Raw genomic sequence first — 12061 nt, 5'->3', positions numbered from 1 at the left:
TGACGTCATGTTAGACCAAACCGTATTAGGGCAGAGTGGAGCAACTTTAAGGATGGGTGGATATTGCATTTAGTAGGTTTGGAGTAAGTTTAGGGGAATCACAGCACCACAGTACAGCTACTTAAAGATTTCTAAAACAAAGGGCAGTCATTGGTCAGACGTGCAGGGTTAGTAGTCAGCTGTGGCGTGGCTTTCATGTTTTTTTGTGGGCACTTAAATTGGCTGAGTAGTGGACCTGTGCAGCCTTATTAGTCTCAGCTTCCCTCTTTTAACGTAACCTGTTCCTTTGTAATTTCCTTTCAGTTCTTTCAGAAACTTTTGTAGAAGAATTATTGACCGTATAGAGAAGCAAAGCTTTGACGCTATCTGATTTCCATGTGGAAATTGGTATAATACGTTCAGTCCATTAGCTTTATGGTTCCAGTCTCCCATGCAGTAGACAGTGCTTTAAATGTTAGTTGGTTGTTGTATATTACACTGTTTCAAATTAAAATTTATAGCCTGTGCTAGGAAAATGTGGTTGCCCACAAGGTTCCTCTGCTTTGTTTTAACGTTTTTTTATTTAAAAAAAAAAAGACTTTATGCCTCGGATCACTTTCTAGGCCTGACAATCTGTAACAACATAATGTTGTAACATAATGACAGTAGTGTTGCAAATTTGTTATTGCATTCAGTCAGACGCATTTGTTCTATTAGTGGTCCCTAAACTGACTAATGTGGTGGATTTGTGCGTGTGCAGACTAAGCCTGATGATGATGTACGCATCTGTATGGCCACTTCACACCGTCACTCAGAACCCTCAACCGGCTCTCAGTTGAAGCTTGGTTTCAACTGAATGTGGCTTCCAGAACATACAACGCCCTCCATAACTCTGGTTCTCAATACATGGCAAATAGGATCAAGCTCTCAGCAGGTGGAAGGGATTAGAGAAGTGATAAATCCCTAATACTAGAACCACCCAGTTTAAAAAACAAGCATTTGCAATGCAATAGGTCTCCCAATTTCGAGATTTTGAGCTTTTAACATTGTAAATAACAATGTATTTTATTATTGCAGGTGTTTTGAACACAAATAAAAGGTATTGTCATTTACAATGCCAATAGCTCAAAATCTCGCAATTGAGAGACCTATTGCATTGCAAATGCTTGTTTCTTTTTACTAAGATATAGTGCTTCAGTCCAGAGGTCAGGTTTCTTTGCTATTTTCTCTTTCCAAACTGTATATTTTGTTTATAAGCTACAGTTCAGCTTGAATTTCGCAATTTCCTGGATCCCTCTTAGCTAATCTCAGCATTCTGTCACGGTTCTTCATTATCATGCGACTAAAAGCAGATTTGTGAATCCTTTTCAAGTCTTGCATCTGTTCATTAGTTTGACCCATGCTAAGATATTTTTTGAGGGGTAAGTAGCCAAAAGTTTATTTATAATGAGTCTAAAAAGTGCCGACATTGCCTTTGGATCGAGGGTACTTTTTTTGAATTGCATTACGCAATCGACATTTAGTTTCAAACCACATGTATTATAACAAATACATAAATTGTACCATATTATTGAGTTCTGATGACATTTTCAACTGCAAGTTTGATTATTATGTCAAAAAATATATGTACATAAAACGGGGGGCTAGTTTTGCACTATCCCATTCTATGTTTTGCAGTTGAAAGCGATGATTGACAGCAGGGTAACACAATAGCCGCCTACTGATAAGTTACATACATACCATAATGTACAGCCGTAAATCCCGCACTGGTACTTCCGGCATCAAGGACGAACAGGTACATGGCCCTTCTTGTGAAAAACAGAGTTATTTTGGACCTGATTTGGAACTTTGTAATTTAGTGGGGCCCTGTTTTTGATTTTATTATTTTATTTATTTTTTAGAACTTTGCCAGCTTAGCACTTTGTGAAGCTGGTGTTTTACACCCTCACATAGATTCATATTACAAAGTTGCCCATTATGTAACCCTCCTTTTAGCACACAAACACATTGACATTATAGCATCACAGCAGTGCAATATAGTCATTATAGTGGAGTCTGTTTTAGAGTTTCCAGAAGGAATTAAGAATCCTTTTTGAGTTAACGTATGAACATCTTTGACTTTTGTTCTACATATTTGGAATCCCCTTCTGGTGTGCATGTGTGATTACATATATGAAGCTTGAAGAACAATGATTTAGGTTTTCATAGGTTTAAGATCACTTTTATACAGCACTCTGATGCATTCTTGAAATGTGTGTGCTCTTTCATGTGCTTATCTCCCACTGAACCTTTATTGTTTCACTAAGCAAATATATACTGTGCTGTAGTTCTCCTTACAACATATTTTGTTGTTTCAGAGCATTATAAATAAAAATTGTTCCTGACAGTGACCTCAATATCCCTCTTTTTATCAAGCTCGGGAAAATGAAATGAAGAGCTGCCCCTATTGGGATTCAAAACAGTGTCGTGGTATTAATATACAGAATCCTGCAGAATGTCTCCCACTGGCACTTAAGCCCTTCTCTTTTATTCTTTTCAGGCCCACTTACCAGGTAGGGAATAGAATATAGTGTTAGGAGTATACACAGGAACATCTGGAAAAACTGAAAGAAGTGCATTTAAGGAATAATGCGTCCAATCATAAAGTAATCAACAAATCTTCAGAGGCACAGCCATATGCCAATGCACATCAAAGATTAAATGTAAGACCACACATATGCCATTTGTATTCTGAGTTGCATCTTTTATTGCATATGGAAAACATTTTTCCACTGTAATGACATCCCTCATGCATCCTCGAAAAAGAGGCGTTTGTTCACTTTACTACACTGTGTCAGCCTCTTCCATCCGGTTCGATTGTTGTTTAGAAGTGCAGAGAGTGTGGGAAAAGCAATGCAAACGTTTGGAAAATTCTCAGAAGTCACACTCTTAGTGCACCGTTGTATCCCAGGGAACAACAACTACTCCTGTTCTCAGTGAAATAACCGCAAGACATCCACAGGCGCTGCAGAATTGACACATTCCTTATTGACAACTATGAATGGAGAACTGGCTGTTAGATTTACAGCCTGTTTTGCATAGGTCTGACTTATTCGAAGGAATTGCTTTGTAACTCGTGTCTATGTCTTCCAGATTTCTGAGGGGTAGGGTTTTTTTGACCCGTAATGCTGTTCACAAGCATGGTCAGGATGTGAGAGAAGATAGAGTATGTATGCAGCACTGAGGCTGATCTACAGACATGGGCTCGGCTGGCTGCGCTCATAGAGAGAAGAGGACAAGCTGAGGCAACTGCAGATGCGCTTCCTAAAAACCATCACCGTTAAGGGGAACAATCCCTATGTGGAACCATGCAGACCTGGGAAATATCTTATTTATGCAAAGATGCTTCTGTATAATGCGCTACTCAGCCATGTGCACCGGGGGAATATGGTGAGGTGTTTTTATTAAAACATGTTTTTTATTATTTATTAATCTTCTAAAAAAAGATATTTATTATTTTTTATTGCTTATTTCGAAAATTGTTAAATATTTCATTGCTTTCAATTCGGGTATTAATTATGTTTTATTTTTTGTACAAGATTATTTTGTATTAATTATAATGCTATTATTTTTTAAATAATCTTTATTTGTGTTCTTGATTTTGGGGCAACATTTCTGTTGCCGATATTTTTGGCCTCAATATTTCGGCATACAACTGAATATATAATATAATAGATCATTAGCTAAAGTATTGCTACTTGCCTGCTTCCAAATTAACACTGTGATCTCTCAAAAAGAAGGAAAGAGGAATGGTTGAAACCCCAGAGATAAGTCTTCTGTGCCACTCCACCCTGAGCCCAGTCTTGGAGGCTCGAACAACAGAACCTCATTCTTACCAGGACTCTTGAACAGGAGTTACAATTCATTGCCAAAAAAAAATAAAAAAAATCTGTTTTTGGTTCTGTCTACGATGCTTATTTGATATATTCTTGCTTTGGCAGGTACCACAGAATTATCAATGTAATTGTTTAGTGCAGCAGTTGATGGGGTAGCTTTTCCTTCAAACTCCTGGTTCCCGCATCATTTAGTAGCGGGCGAATTACTGAATTTCTAATGGATTGGCGTCAGCTGCTCCTCAATGAGAAACTATTAATTGACAGCAACAAAGGGTGAAAGGGTGGCTAGCAAAAAAATTTCGGAGTGCCCACCATACTCAGAATGACCCTTCATAAGAACATTTTTTCATGCTCATGGTTACCATTGTAAGCCATGGTGGTAAAAAATATGAAGAAATGCTCCCAAGCACTTCTAGAAAACTCCCACAGCATATGAAAAAATATTTTTTTATCTGCAAGAAGAAAATGATCAGCAGCACAGCAAGACACAGCAGCCCACCTGGCATTACAATTTTGCTGAAAGAGCTTATAATATGTTGGCAGAACCACTTTCATCAAAAATGCCCCACCAGGGCGACATGCAACGGAAAGTACCTCAAGTGAGTTGGTAGAGTACTGGAGCAGTCGTGGTGCCTCTGACACCCCAGCGGTTTGACGACCCACCTAACAATGTCAAAATAACCCGAGAAGCTCTAACAACTATGCAATCACTAGTGTCTGGCAGAAGACATTTTGCAAAGTATTTTGAGATGCAAATGATTTCAGGCTACACCACAATAGTCTGTAAATAACTGAAAGCAAGATATTAATAGAAACATTTTTGTGTTTCTCCAGGGCTACTTGAGTAGAGGTGTGTGTAGCTGGGCAACCTGGTGTTAAGTGGCCACATTGACACAAGCCCTGTACAAAACTACAAAAAAACGCATATAGATCTCACTTTTGTTGTTTCCCCAACTCAATCGAGAGGGGCTTGAGACTCATAAGAGGTGTTGACTGGTCATGGTTCTGGTGTGTTTGGGCACGTCTTTCAACATTTAACCTGGCATTGATGTTCTCTTCATAGTGGCCACAGTGTTCATGCCCAATGTTCTGTAAAAATACGTGTTTTTTGCCAAGGGGTGAGTTTTCAAAAATGGTTAAAGCACATGGCAAGACTAATGCTAGTGAGTAAAGTGAGTATTGACAGCGCTTACCCTTCGAGCGGGGAGATTTCCCGCAAGTTCATGGATGCGTGTCTTCCTCTGATTCGCCAGTTCTTTGACTGAGTTGACACCATCGGAAAACATGCCGATAAGAAGCTCGAGGGGGACCACAATGTCTAGTTCTGACAATACCTGTGGCAAATTTAAAGACAGGAACAGGAATACTATAAAAACATTCTGACAGGCATTAGGCTATCATGATTTGAACAAAGGTAATTAAGGATACGTGTAAAAGCAAATTAGTGAACTGTAAACATTTACAAAACGGACCACTAATTTAAGAAAAGATGTGCTAGACCTGAATTATGACGAGACTTAGCTTGTGGACTTCTTTTCCTTAGAAAAAGTAGGGAGGATATACAAAATTCAATTTCCTTGCCAAACAAGGTTGCACTCCACCTGGCACTACAGATGTGCTGCTGGCACTTCCATATTCAGTTGTGGCTCTTAACTATTTGCCGTCGTATTTGGTTTGGGAGGAGACAACCAAGGAGGATTCTGGCAGACTGGACGAGGCCTACCATCAAGAGGTTATGTGAGTGAAGGGAGATGGGAATTGAAACAAAAATGCATGCAGGGAAGGAAAAGAGGCCTAAACCACACTGTGGTATGGTACAGAGCTTCTGTGCTTAATAATTTCCGAACTCAGTCCTACGCCTCATGACTATTGTGACTGTGAAGAAACCCAATGAGTGCACAGTCGAGAAGGTTTCTCAATGTGTTTGCTCATAACATGTAGCACATAACATGTAGCACACGATAGGAGGAGTGAAAAGAAGGGATTTAAGAAAAGGTTGCACCATGCCCTAACAGCTCTCCATCATACACTCTTACTCCAACTGCCTTAACATCCAGCTGCACTGCCCGCCCATCTATTCCAACCCCATCACCCCGTGTTCTCTACTCTTTTTTGGAGGTGGGTGGGCCTGTCCCCTTGAAGGGAGCATAATGGCTGGACCATCGTCTGGGCTAGAGAGAAAAACCTCAGAGGATTCGGAGGGGGTGGGGGGGGGGGGGGGGAGGGTTGGGAGCAGGAGGGTGCTTGAAGGGACAAATTAAGTTTTTATATTGTCCATCCAGTGAAGTGTCTGTTCCTAGTGCTCAGGGAACATGACCATGGCATTCCTTTGACCAAGCTCTTGAGCACTACGTGCTTTTCCTGTTGCAGTATTGTCCTCAGTCTGCTGTTTGCTATTAGTCAGGATTAAGGCCTTCAGACAGCTCTTAGACTGGGAGGTGGATCATTCTCTGCACCTTTATTCCAGCCTCTGCTGCTGGGTAGGGATGTATTACAGAATTCTGAATGCCATTACAACGATTGGCTTTACAGCGAAGTTCCTACAACAAAGGCATTACAACGAAAGTCTTTTCAACAGTTTTTTGCAACTAATATCCCTTTACAAACGAGTGCCACAAATTTGTAAGTATTTTACAGGTAAGAATAAACCCTTCGTGTATGAGTGTTTGAGTGGATGTGTAGATAAATAAATGGTTGTGTGAGTAGTTGTATGTGTGAGTTTGTGGCTATGTGACTGGCTATACGAGTGAGTGACTGGTAGTATGAGTAGCTGTATGAGTGAGTGAATGGTTGTGTGAGTGAGTGGGTGTGTGAGTGACTATGGATGAGTGAATGGTTGTGTGAGTACTTGTATGGGTCTGTAAATGGGTATGTGAGTGGGTGTGTAAGTGGGTGTTTGAGATGTTATATAGCGGTGTGAGTGGGTGTGTGGATCATGCCGAGGGCATCGTCCCTGCAACTTTTAAGGAGGCAATCGTTGTCCCCCTTTTGAATAAGGTGGGCACTGATCCGCTAATTTTAACAAAATATCGTCCAATCTCCCTTCTTCCTTACTTAGCTAAGGTTTTGGAAGCCTTTGTTACAAGATGTCTTACTGATTTCCTGGAGGAATCTGAATTTCTTGATCCCCACCAAGCGGGTTTCCGCCCAGCTCACTTCAGTGAGGCGGTGATCCTTACAGTGTTGGATACTCTCCGCAGTGAGGTCGATGGTGGTTCCTCACAGGCTCTTGTCTTGCTTGATCTTTCGGCGGCCTTTGACACGGTTGACCATAATCTTTTGATTGACCGCGTGTTATGGACGCGGGAATTTCGGGACCTGCTCTGGGCTGGATCAGCTCTTTTTGGAAAATCGCCCCCAGGCAGTCTGAACTGCCCAGTATACTGCCCCAAGAATCAGAATTTCTAGCGGAGTCCCTCAGGGCTCCTCACTTTCTCCCCTGTTGTTCAATCTTTACCTTCTCCCTCTTGTCCGAGCCTTGAAAGAGCGTCAAGTTTGTACATTTAATTATGCTGATGATTTTCAACTTATCTTTTCCATCAGCAACTCCTCTGAGACGGTCCATACCTTTCAGTCTACCATGCTGTTCATTAGTCAGTGGATGAACAGTAACCATCTAAAACTTAATCCGGATAAGACGGAGTGGGTTTTAACAGGTGGTATCTCTAAAAATCCCTGGGGCCCTCATTTCTGGCCCCGGGAGCTTGGCCAGTACCCCTCTCCATCTAGCTCGGCCAAGAGCCTTGGGGTAATAATCAGTCAGGACCTCATTATGAAAGCCTCAGATTGGGTCTGTGATCTCCACCTGCTTGTTCCAACTCAGGAATAAAAAAGGTCTGCAGATTTCTTACCCATGAAGCTCGGATTCAGGTGATTATCGCTATGGTCATGTCCCATGTTGACTATGCCAACTCGCTATACTTCGGCATCCCCCTTTACCTATCCAAACGTCTGCAGATGGTACAAAATCAGACTGCACATCTGATTGTTCATCAACCTAGGCACAATCATGTCACTCCTCTTCTAAGGAAACTACATTGGCTTCCGGTTGTTTAGCGCTGTGCCTTCAAGGTTGGGTGTCTTATTTCCAAGTCACTCAATGGAGAAGCCCTAAATTTACGAACAACGTGATTAACAAGTACACCCCCACACGTAATCCCTGCTCAGCACACAAGCAACGTTTGTCTATTCCCTCTTTTAAATTAAAGCGCACTTGTGGTGCAAGGTTTGCTATTTTGGCCCCCGTGTTCTGGAATTCCCTCCCCTTGGAAATTCACTTTTGCACCAATCTCCTTGGCTTTAGAAGCCTCCTTAAAACTTGGGTATTATGACAGGCTTTTTGAATAAACTCTCCTGGACTTGGGTATAAATCAAAGTAGCGCCATGAAACCACCCCGGTGTATGTGCACTTTACAAATTTATTTTAACATAACATGTCATCAGTAGTATTACTGGCCATGTCGTGAGTGATGTAATATGTGAGGTCATAAGCAGTACATTGTGGGGCCATAAGTTATATAACTGCTAAATTTCTATGGTTTTGTACGAGAAAAATCTGAACCTAACTATAATGTCCCAGCAATCTTTGGTTTTTTAGTGGATTTCTAAAGTTTTTAACTTCTATTTCCAAACTATAATGTCCCTGTAACCTTTGTTTATTTAGTGAATTTATAAAAAATATAATGTTATTTCCTAACTATAACATCATTGTAACCTTTGGATTTTTAAGTGAATTTTTAAGTTTTTTAATTTTATTTCCTAATTGGAACTAGTAGCCTTTGACAGTGAGTGTGTGAGTAAGTGCATGAGTGTCTCAGTAGGTTTGTGAGTGGGTGTGAGTGTCTGAGTGGGTCTGTCAGTCGGTTTGTGAGGGTCTGAGTGGGTCTGTGAGTGGGTCGATGAGAGTCTGAGTGGGTGCATGAGTTGAGTTTCTGAGTGGGTCTGTGAGTACATGACTCTCTGAGTAGGTCTGTGAGTAATTGGGGGGTCTGTGAGTGGGTGGGTGAGTCTCTGCATAGGTCTGTGAGTGGGTGTGGGAGTCTCTGAGTGGGTGTGGGAGTCTCTGAGTGGGTGCATGAGTATCTCAGTGGGTCTGTGAATGGATGCATGAGTCACTGAGTGGGTCTGCGAGCCGGTGTTTGAGTCTGAGTGGGTGCAAGCATTTCTGAGTGGGTTTGTGAGTGGGTGTTTGAGTGGGTGTGAGAGTGTCTGAGTGGGTCTGTCAGTAGATGTGTTGGTGTGTGAGAGTGAGTGCATCTGGAAGTGGCTGCATAAGTGTCTCAGTGGGAACGGAGTGGCTGCTTGAGTCTCTGAGTGGCTCTATGCGTGGGTGCATCTCTCTAAGTGGGTATGTGAGTGGATGTATGAATCTCTGAGTAGGTTTGTGAGTGGGTGCATGAGTATCTGTGTGGCTCTGTGAGTGGATGCATGAGTCTGCTAGTTGTTCTGCCCTCTGTTTTGCCTTTCCTAAACATTTTTCTGCCTCTGTTTTATATATATATATATATATATATATATATATATATATATATATATATATATATATATATATATATATATATATATATATATAAAACAGAGGCAATATATATATTGACCCTCAATCCTAAGTATTTCCTTGCCATCCAAAAGCCCATACCATCCTAAACCCTAAAATTACCCTTGCCACCAAAAAAACAATACTCAACCTAAACCCTAAAATACCATTACCTCCCAAAAACCCATACCCAACCAAAACGCCAAAAATTACCCTTGCCACCCAAAAACCCATACCCAACCTAAACCCTAAAAATTCCTGTACCACACAAAAAATCCATGCCCACCGTAAACCCTTAAATTACCCTTGCCTCCCAAAAACCCTTACCCACCCCAACCCTAAAAATTACCCTTGCATGAAAGTATTATTTCCTACTCATTCATCCGCCTCATCACAGTTCGTACTCCATGAGTTTACCTCTTTTTCACTTATATTATTTAGCTAGCTTTCAATCAGTAACGCACACTGTTTGTTCTTCAGTGAAACAGTTGCAAAAGCATGTTTAAGTTCTACCCTTATATTTCACAACAGGTTGACACCTACATGCATTAGCACAATATATCTACTGCGTTCCTTAACCTTATTAATGTAAAGTAAAGTACCAAACATACTGTGTGGACTTTGTTATAGCAGCATCTGGGGCACTTTACATTGCGGAGCACCCTCTGGAGCCCTTTCAGTGACCTGGGAGCACACCGGCTCGGTCACCATCGCTGTCTCACTGCTGGGGGAGAGCCACAAACGTTACCTGCCTAGGGAGCGGGACTGCGAGGTCCAGAAGTGCTTGCGCCGTCCACCGCGCGCACCTGGTTCCTCTTCCCGCCCCCTCCTCCCTCCGACCTTCCTGCAGGCTACAAAGACTGCTCGCGGCCCCCGCTGGCACGGGTGCCGCTCATGACCTGAGGCATAGTGTGGACTTTGTTATAGCAGCATCTGGGGCACTTTACATTGCGGAGCACCCTCTGGAGCCCTTTCAGTGACCTGGGAGCACACCGGCTCGGTCACCATCGCTGTCTCACTGCTGGGGGAGAGCCACAAACGTTACCTGCCTAGGGAGCGGGACTGCGAGGTCCAGAAGTGCTTGCGCCGTCCACCGCGCGCACCTGGTTCCTCTTCCCGCCCCCTCCTCCCTCCGACCTTCCTGCAGGCTACAAAGACTGCTCGCGGCCCCCGCTGGCGCGGGTGCCGCTCGTGACCTGAGGCATAGTGTGGACTTTGTTATAGCAGCATCTGGGGCACTTTACATTGCGGAGCACCCTCTGGAGCCCTTTCAGTGACCTGGGAGCACACCGGCTCGGTCACCATCGCTGTCTCACTGCTGGGGGAGAGCCACAAACGTTACCTGCCTAGGGAGCGGGACTGCGAGGTCCAGAAGTGCTTGCGCCGTCCACCGCGCGCACCTGGTTCCTCTTCCCGCCCCCTCCTCCCTCCTCTATTTCAACTCCGCCCCAAACGCGAACGCGAGACGCGCGCGGACGAAGAAGCGGGCGAAGACCGGGCTAAGAGCGGGCCGTTTGAGGCCGTTCAAGGACAAAGAGGACTGGCCTGGCCCAACCCCCTTGGTTCGTGTTACCTGGCCTGCCCATTGCTACCAGTAAGCACATTGTTGGTACTGTAATTCAAATATATCATGAGTACACGGGGCAGTCGCAGTAAAACTGCAATGGGGCTGAGTAAGCCCAGCGGGACATTGGATGATTTCCTTGTGAAGACTAACCTGGCAATTGACGCTGAAATTACCAAAATGCAGAAGAGGGTGTCAGTTGAGCTTGACGCTGCACGTAGGCTTTCTCAGACCTTTGCCCATTCTAAAAAATCTTCTCTAGGAAAAATCGCATCTGCTGCATCTCCCCAACACGCTTCTTGCCCTCCCCCACTGATAATTCATGCCGATGTTCACCATGTTCCACCATCTCTTTCCCTTCCATTAGAGCCTATATCCACCTTAACTACTGTGCCCCCTAAAACTTTCGAGGGAATCGTGCCCATTGGACCTGGAACTGCCATTATTTTGCCGGACAGTCCTAACCCCCCTCCCCCTGTAGTAAAAAATAAAAATAAAGATGGCCCAACTCTAAAAAAGAAAAGTAACGCAAGATCTGCCTACGCCCGCAAAAAAGCAAAAATTGCAAGGTTGCAGTTTTTTAACAATAGGCGAACACTACCCACTACGGGGGAGACCATACAAGTGCCAAACTTGGATAACCACCTAATAGGGGGGGACAGGGAACACAGCAACCTTAACGTGGTCCTTGACCCTATTTCAGGGCCTTTCCCCACATACGGCGAGAAACTCAAAGAGGGAGGGCAAAGTGAGCCAGGGAGGGATAGAGACAAGGGGGGTGACGACGAAGATTTTTTTAAGACAGTCTGGGTCACATTAAAACAGTTACTGTCACCTCTGGAACTCAGACTTTCACGTATCGAGAATAATCTTCTCGAGATGGATAAGACCTTAGTCTCCCTGGCCACTCTTAGCCTAAAACAACTGGAAGCAAGTTATTCTCGTATCACTGAGGGTACTCCCCAGGATGGTGATGATGGTATCCATCCGGCTCCAGAAACTAACGTTAGTTCCCCTGCCCCTGAAATGTTGCCCCCGGTCTTGCTCCTACCCCCACCAAAACCGACTCCAATACCCAAACCCCGGTCTAAGCCAAATGTTCCCGTT

General features: G+C 43.4%; 1 protein-coding gene across 1 annotated transcript in view; it reads right to left on the bottom strand.

Moving 5' to 3' along the window:
* Positions 1 to 12061, bottom strand: part of UNC79 (unc-79 subunit of NALCN channel complex) — a 644685-nt gene that overhangs the window by 383402 nt on the left and 249222 nt on the right. The window contains exon 17 of the mRNA XM_086937713.1: positions 5048 to 5188. Within this exon, the coding sequence (XP_086793839.1) occupies positions 5048 to 5188 (141 nt within the window). The remainder of the gene's footprint in view (positions 1 to 5047; positions 5189 to 12061) is intronic.

Source organism: Lissotriton vulgaris, chromosome 9 (assembly GCF_964263255.1).
Source record: "Lissotriton vulgaris chromosome 9, aLisVul1.2, whole genome shotgun sequence".
NCBI classification, from domain to species: Eukaryota; Metazoa; Chordata; class Amphibia; order Caudata; family Salamandridae; genus Lissotriton; species Lissotriton vulgaris.
The sequence above is the reverse complement of the archived record's forward strand: the minus strand, read 5'-3'. Positions and strand labels throughout refer to the sequence as shown.